Source organism: Haplochromis burtoni, unplaced genomic scaffold, assembly GCF_018398535.1.
Source record: "Haplochromis burtoni strain Fernald_Lab_line unplaced genomic scaffold, NCSU_Asbu1 Contig_545, whole genome shotgun sequence".
In the NCBI taxonomy this organism is placed as follows: domain Eukaryota; kingdom Metazoa; phylum Chordata; class Actinopteri; order Cichliformes; family Cichlidae; genus Haplochromis; species Haplochromis burtoni.
The window spans coordinates 78,373-92,199 of NW_024582906.1; the positions used below are offsets into that span (position 1 = coordinate 78,373).

The 13,827-nt window shown below is 38.9% G+C and overlaps 2 protein-coding genes across 2 annotated transcripts in view; one reads left to right on the forward strand and one right to left on the reverse strand.

Moving 5' to 3' along the window:
- The window catches only part of anpepa (alanyl (membrane) aminopeptidase a), a 22,707-nt gene extending 20,056 nt beyond the window's left edge, over nucleotides 1–2,651 (forward strand). The window contains exons 19-20 of the mRNA XM_005947663.2: nucleotides 251–314; nucleotides 1,778–2,651. Of these exons, the coding sequence (XP_005947725.1) occupies nucleotides 251–314; nucleotides 1,778–1,939 (226 nt within the window). The 3' untranslated portion in view covers nucleotides 1,940–2,651. The remainder of the gene's footprint in view (nucleotides 1–250; nucleotides 315–1,777) is intronic.
- Nucleotides 2,652–3,036: 385 nt separating this feature from the next.
- On the reverse strand, nucleotides 3,037–13,807 carry arpin (actin related protein 2/3 complex inhibitor). The gene is made up of 6 exons (XM_005947664.3): nucleotides 13,587–13,807; nucleotides 10,474–10,549; nucleotides 10,143–10,275; nucleotides 9,522–9,728; nucleotides 6,902–7,065; nucleotides 3,037–4,199 (listed from the first exon to the last, which is right to left on the reverse strand). Exons 1-6 carry the CDS (start codon nucleotides 13,676–13,678, stop codon nucleotides 4,191–4,193), a joined length of 681 nt encoding a protein of 226 aa, XP_005947726.1. The 5' UTR covers nucleotides 13,679–13,807; the 3' UTR covers nucleotides 3,037–4,190.
- Between the last annotated feature and the right edge of the window lie 20 nt (nucleotides 13,808–13,827).

Here is a 13,827-nt window from a genome sequence, read left to right on the forward strand (position 1 = left end):
GGGGGTCATTTCGTGGCCACACCGACATGCGAACGTTATCTAAAGTAAATTATTTAATCAGCAGGGGATTGAAAATCAATTTTTCCTTGACTAATCATTACCTGTCATTACCAAGTTCATACTGTAAAACAGATGAAAACTAACTAAAACTAACCATCAGTATCAACTTAGTTGATACTGATGGTTAGTATCAACACTTATAAATGAATCACTTGAGTTTCACTGAAAGCTGTTGCTAATATTTTACCAGGGACGGGGCGATGCTGATTGCAGGAGTGACCAGCAGATTCTCGACAGAGTTTGAACTGGAAGAGGTAATTTACCAGTCATTTTTATTGCTAAAATGATATAACAGCAGGAGTATAAGTTGTCTTTTAATCATAATCCAGTAATCTGCTCACACCAAATCAGATACACCCCAATACTTCATTTATTTATGACTCCATAATTAATCTTACTTACCTTTGACAGATGACACAGAATGTGTGTCATTAGCTTTATTTCCCTTGTACTAATCAGCAGTTCTCAAAACTCTTCTTCATTAACACATTTAACATGGTCATTTTTATTTGTATGAAGTTAACTGCTACAGATGACACATTGGTTTCTGAAATCTCACTTGACAAAAGCTGAATGTCTTATTTTTCAACTACATTTCAGCTCATATTTATTCAATTACATAACAGGTTACTCACATATTATTTACCTTCAGCCGCCCTTTTACCTTTTTCAGCAAACATTTACATTTAGCCACATATCAACATTCTTTATTTTAACTTTATATTAATCTTACTCTTTTACTTTAGCTGTTCTAATCATTGCTTTTAGTTTTTTTATATTACTTCCAACTATTTCAGATCTTTAGCTTTTTTTTTAATTGTTGAATTTATCATTTATTTAGCTTTTTAAACATTCATAACTTACTTTTAGATATATTTTAACAATGGGAACTATTGCTTTTCACTTTTTCAATATCATGTCATGTTTCAGGTAATTAAATTATTAGCTGTTGTTTTAACTAAATTACTTCGTCATATCTTTATCTTTCAATACATATGTAACTTACATTAGTTAAATATTTTATTTAACCGTTTTTTATGATTATAAAGATGACATTTTCTTTTTTAACCTTCTGAAGATAATTTTAAACATTTTACCTGCCAATACTTTTGGCCTTTAAACATTACTAAATGAGTATTATTTAAGACACTGTCTGTGGTGTTTTCATTATTTATGCTACTTATTTGAGCTTTTTCAACATTTCCAACATTCACAGCTGTTCAGAAAAGGGAAAGAAATGTAATTTCACATGCTGTTGCTTTTAGCTCTCTCTTTTTTTTTAAATCTAAATGCTAATTACAATATTGTAGCTATTCTTTTAGCTAATTACTCCAACATATCTGTATCCTTTTCAACATGTGTAAATTAGATTCAATATTTTATTTAATCATTTTTTCATGAGAGCATAATTACATTTTCTTTTTTATCTTTTAAGTTTATCTATGAATTATATATTTTTTTTAACTCCAAATATTTTAACTGTTGCACCAATTACTTTCAACATTGTTGAATTATGTTGAGATCATTGTTTTATTCACTGTCTATAGCATTTTCATTATTTATACTACTTTAGCTTATATTTCAAGTATTGTATTTAATTTAATAATGTTCAAAAACTGATAGCTGCAGAAAAAAGAACAGAAACGGTCTTTCACATGCTGCTGTGTCATGCCAACACCTAACTTTGTGTTTTTTTCTCACCCCTTTGTGTCTACAGCTCATGCGTTTTCAAAATTACGACCTGGGTGGTGCCTCCTGGGCCGTGTCTCTGGCCATCGAGCAAACCCGAGTGAACATCCAGTGGGTCAAAGAGAACAAAGACGATGTTCTGCGGTGGTTCGAACAAAAAACTTCTTCTGTAAGACAAAAGGAGTACTAACAGGTTCAGAGCCTCTGATCTGATTGCCAGCTTATTCTCTTGAAGCTGCACATTTTTAGTCAATATGACTTTACAAGAAAAAGAATTGAATGTAATTCAATTCCAAGCTGAAATATGACTTGTGCAGCACATAGTATATTATAATAAGTACTAAGAGAAATGTTCAGTATTCATGTATATACTTCTGTGCATTATTTATACCATACACTCAATGAAAATGGAGAAATAAAAAACAATCTGTTCAACATTTGTGAATTTTGCACATAATGCTAATGAAGGATGTATTAGCTGTATGGCTGCATGTTAAAAAAATTGCATTTATCCTAGAAAATCCATTGTTGCTTTGCATAATTGCTTTTTAGGGGTTTGTTTAGTTTAGTTTATTTTAAGTGAAAACAAACGTCTCTTTGTTCCATTTGCTTCTGTTGCCACTTTGTCGTTTGTAAAATCTATTAAATGTGCTATAATCAAGAAGCCAAACTGATCTTGCGTTGCTGAAATTGTTATATTTAATAATAAAATACACACGAGCCTTTTAATTGTGTTACTTTGGTTAATGGGTATTGCAACAATGTCACAACTGGAATGCTTTTGGGGTGTGACTGCTTACAGTTAGGAAAAACAAAAAGTTTGTTCCTAATATGTTTAAAAGTTGATGTCCCTTACCCAAAGAGACTATATGTGTGAAATTTAAATTATACAATTTTAGGGGGAAAAAAAAAACAATATAAAACTTGAAAATCGTCAAAATTTGTCTGTTTCTTAGTCTGTATCTGCAATACAGGCACACTCTCTGAAGTGCATCAAGTTTGGTCTCAGTAGTTCTTTCCTGAAAATATTGAAAGCATTAAAATAAAAATTGTTTCCCCAAATTTTGTTGCATTGCTCCTATGTTCTAAAATGCATTAATGATGTGAATGTGATTGTGATTTGAGGCTTTATAACTGACTTTCCCTGAAGAAGAACCCCAGCTGGGTTTGTGACATTAAGCTCTAATTAGGACACTGTATGTTCCTCTGCACACAGTAAAACTTTAATTAGCTGAAATCCCAGTTTTAGATCCCCACCTTAAAATTTGACAAAAACAAAGCGCAATCGTCATTTAACACACATTCATTGGTTTTATTCAAAGCACAAAGTCATATTGCCCTTTAGCTCAACCACGAAGGAGTATTACAGCCACATTAAGAAAAAAAGAAATTAGCGTTCATTTTGAGATTAAAGTCAGAATTTGCAGATGAAACTCAAAATACTAGTTTGAGAATAAAGTTGAAATGTGAAGATTACAATTGTTGTTTAAAGCCAAACAACTGCCACGGCTCCTGCAACCTCTGCAAAATGCCTCGTGTAGACGATTTAGTGAAACAACTCGATCAGCTGTCTCATCGTGATATGACATCCATCTTTATTGCATAGCCATCGGTATCCTTGCATGCGTCCACTGCCAGCCATTGGTTCCGGTTTGTTTTTTTTAACTTCTGATCAGCTGCAGATTTCTGCACCATCTCTTCAGTGTTTTTTAATTATCACCGCTCCGTGTTTATGAGCTAAAAGACAAATAACGTAACGCAAGACATTTTTAATTTCCACATTTCTTTCCTTTATTCTCAAAATATTATTTAAACTTTAATCTTAAAATTTTGTTTTTATTCTTAAATTGATCAATAATTTTTTTTTCTTAACGTGGCCCAAATAGGTCCTTGTATTCAAAGCCAAAAAGCACTTAAAAAAAAAAAAAAAGCCAGTTGAGAAAAACAGGTTTGCAATTTGAGGGCTCTCCACCACTTGTGTAGCATGCTGCATCTTTATTTAGAAAACCATAATGCTCAAGCCTGTGCTCTTTAATACTGCACACTCGCTGCACTTTAATATAACAGATGGTTGGAAACATCATGTCTATAAAATTCATAAAAGTTAAACAAAAATAATTTGTAAAATCGTCACATGAAAGTCACTTTTTTCTCAGTTAAAATTAGAATAAGAATTTGTGATATTACAAACTTCATTACTACCATGAATTCTTTGCAGGCCTCCATATTCAAAAACATGAACATGCAGGTTGACTCATGTAAATGTGGTGAAGCATACAAGAGAAGAGCACAGTTTCCAAGACAGCTAGTCCCATACTGTAGAGGTGACGCGAGGTTTCCAGCCCTACGGCAACATATGTAAGATATAATAGTCAAAGTCCAGTCCATGCTGGAGATTGGATCGGGGCCCTGAGTTCAGACTGGTGGGAAACACAGTTTTCTCAATCATCCTGTGGATAAAACAAAGCAGGGGCAGTGAGTGCTTTCTGGTTTCTGTTTGTCTAAAGCTTCGATTATGTTCTGAATAACAGCCGCAGGTTTTTGCTGTCCATTTCATGCCAGGCCAAATCATAGCTCGTTTCCCAGATCACACTATAAAAAGGTGGAGTTCCCCCATGCTGGCCTGATAGCTTGTGCAACTCACTGCATTTCTCTCACTTCCTTAAATAACTGATGTTATGAGTCCACAAAGCAAAGTTCTTGCAGGAAATCCTCGGCACAAAATTCTTGCTCTCCAGAAGGTCTTTTATACGTCTCATAAATTTTAGCAGGAAACATTGTTTGAAACCTTTAATCAAAGTCTGAGGCAGTAAAGAGGATTTGCACAGGTCAGGTTGAGCAACAGCCTGTCTGGTTCTGTTTGTACTAAAAAGTCAAGAAGGAAGTCAAGAAGCTAAATATGCATCTGATTTAAAGGGGAAAACCTGTTCTATCATTAAAGAACTCGTTAACAAGGGTGGTCTTAACGTCCACCAGGTCACCGGTGACCCGTTAACAACCTGTTTTTAACTCTAATTTCAAAAATCAAAATAAACCCTGACCCTCGTGTCTGACCCACGTCAACAACGAGCAAAGTAACTGCTGAAGTATATCGACCGTATGTGCCAAAAGCCAGACTATTAATACTAGTTTTCCACCAGTGCGGTGCTAAAAGCTGGCTACAGTCAGCGACACAAAATTAAGCGACTCAGAGTTCAAACCGCTGACCTCAGTGGCGATGGGAGAGGCAACCGCAAGAGAGGAGCCCTACAGATTCTTTCCGACATAACTTTGTTCTCATGGAAATTGCTTTAACGTTTTCGGTGTAACACTGAGTAACATGTGGGTCTAAAACCTGCTGACTGCTCCTCAACAGTTACTGAAACACAGCTAGCTTTGATTCAGAGGCTAGTAGAGCTTCTGTCATGTTGAAGCCGGTGATCCAGCTGCTGTGAGGCTGCCAGTGGAAACTGAGGGGCCGGCCAGATTTCTTTCTTCTCACATATTCATTCAGGAAGACCTCAGGTCTACCTCAACAACTCTATGGATATCGAGCCATCTGCGATAGAGTCATGGGTTACTCATACACTAGTCTATAAGCAAGAGGTCTACAGTGTTGTAACAATCTGAAGTTAATTACTACTGCACAACATCTTAAAGCTTGATCAGATACACATGCAAACAGCGTTTATTCAGAGTCCAGTTGTGACACCTGTTGGCAGCGATACAAACTGCATTTCGCTATCTGCATACACTTTAGTATAATAGATTCAAAGGGCATCACCTACTGATGAGGCCAGTCTAAGGATGCTAGTGACACTTCAAAGTTGGATGCAGTGAGTCCAGGGAGGATGAGTATCAGATCTTTCCAGCCCCTCAGTTTTCACCACCAGCAGCACATAAAGTCTATGAAGCTCTGATGCACACACAGACCTGTCAAACCTCCAAACAGTCTTTTGTTTTTTTCCCTTACATCCCTCGTCTGTGATGGCCTTCGATAGCTACATCAATATTCAATTCAATTTTATTCATACAGCACCAAATCACAACAACAGTCCCCTCATGTAGCTTTATATTGTAAGGTCGACCCTACAATGATAAATACAGAGAAAAACCATCAGTTATATGACCCCCTATGAGCAAACACATTGGCAACAATGGGAAGGAAAAACTCCTTTTAACAGGAAGAAGGTGTGTAATCAATGCACTACGATGTCTAAGAATATACAGTATTCATCTGTGAATCATGTGACCTGTAATTTCCAGCTAATTTCCTATAATTTAGTTAAAAATCAGCTTGCATTTGGCTGTACAACATCTCATAAATTCATACACAATGCATTACAAACAGAGTAAAATGAGTCTTTGCAGCTGCAGTAACTCGACCTTTCTGTCACAAGAACTTTCTTCCAGTAATTAAAAAGTAAGTAAATTGGATAGATCATAAAAGCAAACAATCCTGAGCACGTAGCACCTTAGCCTGCCAGCACCGCCCCCAAGGTTGCAAACTTTTTGCGAATGAGTCACATTGAACAGAGTAGAATAAATCTCCTGGAAGTTAAGTTAACCCCACGGCGAACAGATCCTGGTCACTGGGAAGTTTGTGCAGTGGAAAAATGGCTTATGTTACATGGTGGGCTGTGGAATTAGGCAGAAATATGTTTGTTAGTATAACTGCTGCACGACTGAAATTTTTAATAACGTTGGTATTTGAGAGCATGATATCATTTCCACTGCAGCTGAAAAAATGATTGTTTGAGGAAAGCCACAAAGCTCAGCCTTAGCTGCATTCCAGCCAGACCAGATCCTAATGCTCGCCCGCATCAGCTGACGGCTCACCTCATGCCCTGGGTAATTGTCATACAGGGCAATCAATTCAAGCTACTTCAGCCTTCCTGCAGTGGCTGCACATCTGCAATCAACTTTACAACGTACCCCCGCTCCTCCTTCACGTTGTCTCCGACTCCATGTCACGCCTGTTGTCAGAGATACCTGATCTGTTCTTGTGAGGGCCTTGGCGGCTGCTCTTTATTTTGAGTTAGTTTTCAGGAAATTAAAAGAAACTCTTTCAGGAATTTGTAAGAAAAGGAAAAATAAATGACAAACCACCGATCTGGGCTACATCCCTGATATTATGCGAGTCATTTCATTTGTTTAGAGATTTGGTCCTCACCCATTCGTCCTCCTCTGCTCCCTCGCCTCCTCCTCCAGGCTGCCGAGTGCTGCTGGTGTCTGATTTGTTGGCCATTATTTTGTCTGTCCATGAAGCTCCAGCCTTATCGTCTCCAGCAAAGTTACACTTGGTCACTGTGCCGCCATCAATTTTGGCCAAAGAGACTGGAATTTGAAGAAGGTAATGAAGTTATTTACGCATGACACAAAACAAAGAAGTACGTAAGGTTTTTAAAGGCATTTATAGAACTTAAACGAAGTGAGCTACCAACTTTGAATTCTACTCTTTAAGCTTTATCACCTCTGTAAGGATATGCCAACTTGATTATTAACCGTTCACCGACTTTGATAGAGAAGAAATCTGAAAAATCTGAGAAAGTTTTCAAAACTTTGAATGTCAGATTCATGTTTAAGTTCTAACTCTACACAGAATTAAGAAAGCAACAAGATGGAGACATCTGATAATAAATGTTCAAATATCCATCACATCTGAATAAATCCAGGCTAAAAACCAAAGGACAGGTATTGATATCAGTCTAAACCAGAGGTCGGCAACCTGCATGCGGCTCTTTAGTCCTTATACTGCGGCTCCGCCTGGTTTGGGGAAATAAATTACAAGTATTTAGCTAAAGTGTAATTTATTTATGTTAGTTCTTTTTTAACTTGTAGTTCTAAACTGGAAGATTATTGTGATATAGAAATATAAAAATAAAATTATATTCTATTATTTTTTCATCGCTCAATATAAGAGTCACACTCGCGGAAGCCGCTCACGCCTCACAGACGACAGCTTACAGTCCTGCGTGAAGATGAAAGTGACTTTGTACAGCCCCGATCTGCAGACGCTGTGCGCAGAGGTTCAGGAGCAGAAGTCCCGTTGTAAACATATCACGGCAGACCCGACGATGTTTCCCGACGATGTTTCCCGACTTTTCAGCATCTCTTTATTGATCACTTTTCACACACGGTTGCTGTACGCTTTTCCACTCACAGCCCGACATACCAACAACAACACAACGGCAGAGAGAGCACAGACTTTAAGGCGGCGAGGCGTGACTGCGGGTGCCGCTCAGGTGCGTCCGCCTCCCCTGCAGCGGCGCTGCAGACCACGCCCTGCCACACACATTAACCAGGTAAAATACATATTTAGGCAGAATTTTGCAAATATCTATTTTATTTTAGCAGCATAGTGCTTTTTTTCCGATTAGTTTTTAAAAGTCAGGTCAAGGCTCCAAAAGCCCAAAGGCGATATGAGGGTGGCGGCTCACAACAGTTTTTGTTTGCTGGATCATTTTAGTTCAGCTTTCCTTTTGTTATATTTCTTTAAGAGTTCAAAATGTGTTAATTACATAAATAAAATGTAATTTTCTCTGTAGCACTTCATGGACCAGACTTGATCAACTGTGAAGACCATGAAACACAACGGCAGACTTTAGATCAGCTGCTATAAACCTAAAGGTTAACCGACAGTCACAGTCTTAAGGATTCTTTACATTTACAGCTCAATGTGACATACAGGGTGTCTCCAGGTACAATTAACTGAAGCATGATGTGAAATTTAGGACTAAACTTGTCATGGAAGCAGACAAACCAGAAATATACTTATTTAACCGAGTGAACACGTGCATGCCACTTCGAAATGAACAGTAAAGTAAAATGAAAGCATTTGGTTGGGCTTAAAAACTCCAACTGTGTTAACTTAACTGATAAAGATAGACAAAGGCAGACAGCCTTGACCCAAACCTCCTGGCCGTAGGCTGTGAGAACATGTGGTTTTTGGCTTTGCTCTCCCAAGTCTTGGCAATCGGGGAAGAAAAAATAATAATCACATAATAACTAGAGCTATTCCAAAATAAACCAATTTCTCTTTCTGCAGAGAAATACAACCCGATGTTCATTTTTGTCCTAAACGATGTCCCCTCGTCCCAGTTTTGAAACACATGGAGCATGTTGCTTTGTATTTCCAGGCACCAGTTTCAACAAGTATTATTCGTTTTTCTTCTAATCGTTTCTTTAAGCTAGTGAGCAAGCTGGTGGAAATCTGAATCAAATTAAAGACTGTGAAGCTCTGAAGTGTCTTTTATATTATTTCATCTGCCTTTACAAAAGGATTAGATACACAGAGGAAAAGGTCTCAAAGCATGTGATGACAAAAGAAGGCAAACCTTGAACCTTTAAAGCATGCATCCACACAATGTCTGCAGTTCATCAGTGACAGAACAGAGTTTACTAAAGCATACCACAGAAGGTGTAAATCAGAAGCTACCCCTTCTCCCTAAAAGCTCAAAGGCAGAGTCCTGTTTTACAACTCCAGATGCAGATTCAAGTTCATATACAAGTCAGACAATAGTTACACAAACAAAGAAGACGACTGCTTATAAGCAGCTTTAGGTGTAGACAGTTAAGCAGTGATTCATTTCTATTAACTTGTATTTTTTACTATACTGACTAGCAGTTTACAGCACAAACAGACCCTTTGCTGGGCCGATGTCACCAAACTCAGACCCAACCCTAACCGCAGACAGCACAGACGGTGTACGTGGATGTTAAGATCTTAGGCAGGACAATTCACAGAAAGGCTCTACAGGCAAGTAAATAACAAACATCAAGTTCAGACTCACATACGAAAGGACTGTTTCCTCTAGTCTTCAACCGTACATCCTGTCCTGTTTCCAGGTCCGTTTTTTCCATGTCTGCCTCCGGATACCAAAAGGCCCAGGTCCCAGCGGGTCTGTGCTTCTCAGTTATCTTCATTAGCTCGGCTTTGTTCACCGCGGCTGACAGCTGCTCCTCAGACAAACGGTCCGACTCCCCTTTAGCTTCTACCTCTGTAAAGACGGAAAACACAATGAAGCCAAGTAAATGAAGGGAATTAAGAGCTCCGCACCCACGAGGCTTTTTCTTGTTACATATCAGTGGCGTATTTAAGAAACAGAGCTAGCATTAGCATGCAATCATCGCTGCTTGCCTTCCTGTAAAAGTCGCTGCATGAAGTTGGTGAATTGTAGGACAGGGTTAGACTTTTCAGGTTTGCATGCTGCACTACTGATCTGTTCTACTTCAGACCTCAACAAAAAAGTATTTATTACATCTCATCAATCAGACTGAGGAACTGAACTGCAGCTAGTTCTCGTCATACAAATAAATGGAGATTTCTAGAGTTTGCACCTGACCGCACCTCATGTCTTGCTCGGCCTATTCTGACACTGCACAGCCAGCAGATCCAACTCCAGTGTACTCACTGTAGGAGGACATGAGGAAACCAGTGTTGACCTTTTTGGTGTCACTGAAGTTTGGCTCCACTTCCTTTCCACTGGCATCAAACTTCCGCTGATGGATGCGGCTCGGTTGGATGTACAGCACGTAGAAACGTACCTGCAGGTGACAGAAGGATGAATAAATACCTTCCACTGTACAGTGGTTTTCAGCTTTACTTATTTCTGCTTATTATCACCAATGCCTGCTCCTCGAATAGTGACCTGAAAACCCTCACAGTCTTTTTACAATTATTTGCATCTACTGAGAAGAAGGTGTCATGCTGGGCTCTTATAACCGATGGTTTTATTACTGTACCTTTTGATTGTTGCTGTCAGTGATTGCATGTCTGGAAACATCGAGCAGCTTCCCTTCTAAAAGCACTCCGGGGCCACTGTGTAGAAAAACAATAATGAGTATCTAAATGTGTACTGGCGAAATAAAGTGCTGTTTTATTGGGACTGAGTGCTGAATAGGGACTCAGTTAAACACAGAACTAGAACTGCAGGGAGGATGATTCATAGCACACATAAATCCTACAGAATAAAGGCATTCAAACATTTTTCAGAACAAACCAATGCAGTAAAAGTTCGACTGTGCTCTGAAACCCAAACTCACCATTTCCATTTGCTTTAGTCACATGACAGTAGTTTTGTTACTGGATCTAGCAAAGACCACGAACTGGCAGCTCGTCCACACACTGTGATCAAAGTTACATCACTTTACATCCAGCCAGCAGCAGGCAAGCAAAATGAAGGAGAAGTCTTAGCCCGGCATGTCTAAAGTCCCTGAATTTTACCACATGTTAGCTGTTATATCAAAACCTCAGGGGATCAGTCTGCAAGCTTGCTGTAGGCAGACAATATGTGCAGTTCCCAATACTACATTTTTCCCCTACTGGCCTCCAGCACCAGCAGTTTTACTGGCCACATACTGTAATATCTACTCAGATTCATATAACTCTTTCCTAGTCTTACCGACTGAGTTTAGAATTACAAAGGAATAGAGCCTGACTGATTACCGGTAGACTCACTCACTTCCTTTAAAGTGAAAATATCGTCAGCAAGAAGAAAAAATGGCTTCTTAGATAAAATAATAATAACTGGAAAAAGTATATAGAACACAGAACGTATGTAGAACAAGTATAGAGAACATTTTATTGATGCATTCCCTCTTAGTTATGTTAATAACATACTAAGATATATTAACATGTTAATAACATACTAGAATTCCACGTGAAAGTTTCACCAAAGCACAAATTTCTTTGATACTCTGTACCTCACATTAGAGCAAATATTTCCCAGATAATTACATCAAAATGCTGAAAAAGGCCCAAACGGGGTCAAGAGGTTCAGTCCAGTGACCCCTATTAGCCTGGCTTTGTTATAGACAGGCCCCACGGTCCGGGCTCATCCAAAAAAGACACCGTGACCCTCAGTGGAATTATTAGTTTCTTTCTAACTATAAGTAAAAGGAAGCAATACAGTTTTATAATAAAAAAAAGTGAAACATCTAAACTGATGTTAAGTCACTCCAGTATTAAACCGTGTTAGCTGTTTGGTTAACAGCTTAGTGTCTCTTTGAAGCTACAACGCAGTCACTTATCAGGCGGTGCGGCTAGCTTTGAAGCATGGTTTTCCTTGAAAAATGCAAAGCAAATAGAAAAGCGTCACACTTGTGGCCCCAGCTGCTCTAGTGTGTGATGAGTTTGTTAATTCCCTTCTGCACCTTGGGAAAATGCCTCGTGTTAGTTCTACAATGTCATCTAAAGCACTTTGATTATCGCAGCTACAATTTTACCATGAGTGAAATGATCTCTATGGGCTCAAAATGTGGTCATAAATATTTTGTACTTGTAAATCGGTTTTGTACTTGTAAAAAAAATTTGTGCGTGGACTTAGCCCAAAAAACCCCTGCAAGTTACAAGTACGAATTTTGACCCTATTTTTCTTCCTTTAAGCTGATTGGTCAATGTCATGTCAATCACAAATTAAACAATCCAATCAGAGAACAGATGGGTTTGGCTGTCGGAGGGGCGCTTTTTTGAACTGCAGGTCCTTGAAGGGTAATCTCTATATAAATATCCGATAGCAGTTAGGTCCCCGTAACTTTCAGCAGCTGTTGAAAGGATAAAGTTGTGGTACATCAGTGGTTAGAAATACATTATTACTTTAGGATTAGTTTAACACAAAGTCAGGGCTGACCCAGGACCACTGCTGTGAGTCACAGCGCGCAGCATAAAAGTCCTTTCACATCGGACGCAGGATGTGCTGCTAATGCTAACTGCTAACTAAAAGCAAAGGATCCAGAATTTGTTGCTGGCTGCTGGGCTCTGTGGGTTTTTGCAGCAGCTCTACCTGTACTAGATGCACCTGCTCCTTGTCGTTTTTATCTCTGACTTTATGTCCTCTACAAGAGTTTGTGGGGTTTTTTTGTTAGTTCTTCAAATGTTAAATAAAAACATGTATGCTAATTCATAACGAAGAAAGCTTTGTAATGAAGACTGTCATTTCCAAAACACTGCCCGCCCCCTCCTGCGTCCGCAGCGCTGTTGAAAAGGCTGTGGAAGTCCCTGTATTAAACACGTAGACCTGTGACACAAAAATCACCAAACTCGGACGACCACAGATTGTTTTTCTTCGTGATGAAGGAAAACGCTGGGTTGGCATATAAAAGGGCATTTATTCCCTTCAAAGACCTGCAGTTAAAAAAAAAGCGCTCCTCCGACAGCCAAACCCATCTGTTCTCTGATTGGATTGTTACATTTGTGATTGACATGACATTGACCAATCAGATGAAAGGAAGAAAAATAGGGTCAAAATTCGTACTTGTAACTTGCAGGGGGTTTTTTTGGCTAAGTCCACACACAAATCTTTTTTACGCACGCACAAATCTTTTTTACATATACAAATCTTTTTTACATATACAAATCTTTTTTACGCACGCACAAATCTTTTTTACACACGCACAAATCTTTTTTACATATACAAATCTTTTTTACGCACACACACAAATTCTTTTTACACATACAAATTCTTTTTACACATACAAATCCTGATTTACAAGTACAAAACTGATTTACAAGTACAAAATATTTATGACCACATTTTGAGCCCATAGATCTGTTTTTGTACCACGTTGTAAACGTGTTTGTTTTTTTTTTCGTTTATGTTGAACATGGGAGTCTATACTGTGTCAGCCTCTAGTGGCCACAACAGGAAGTGCAGCCAGGGCGCTCTGATACTGCGGGTCGTACATCCACCTACACTGCGCTGTGCTGCATATACCCGACATAATTTCATTTTTAAAATGTTTTGAACAGTGTACAACTCACAGATCTGCTCTCTGGGAACACCGAGGGATTTATTGACGGAGTCTGGTGCTGCCCCCTCACAGGGGAAACACTGTAGCGTGTGAACGCGAGCACATACCTCTCAAACGCAGAGGGACACCACGCACGGTCAAACTTTTCACTGTGGACCGGCTTGTTCTGCAGAGACGTGTTGTGATAAATGCGACTCATCTTTCATAAAATCGTAACTTTTCCCTTCCCTCAGATTTTTCCTTTTTCCGGACTTCCTGTTCGTCCCTGAATGAGAGGTGCGCTCGGTTTTCTACACAGCAGACGCCGGCGGGTAATAGTGCAGAAGAGAATGCGTGCGGTGAGAGTGG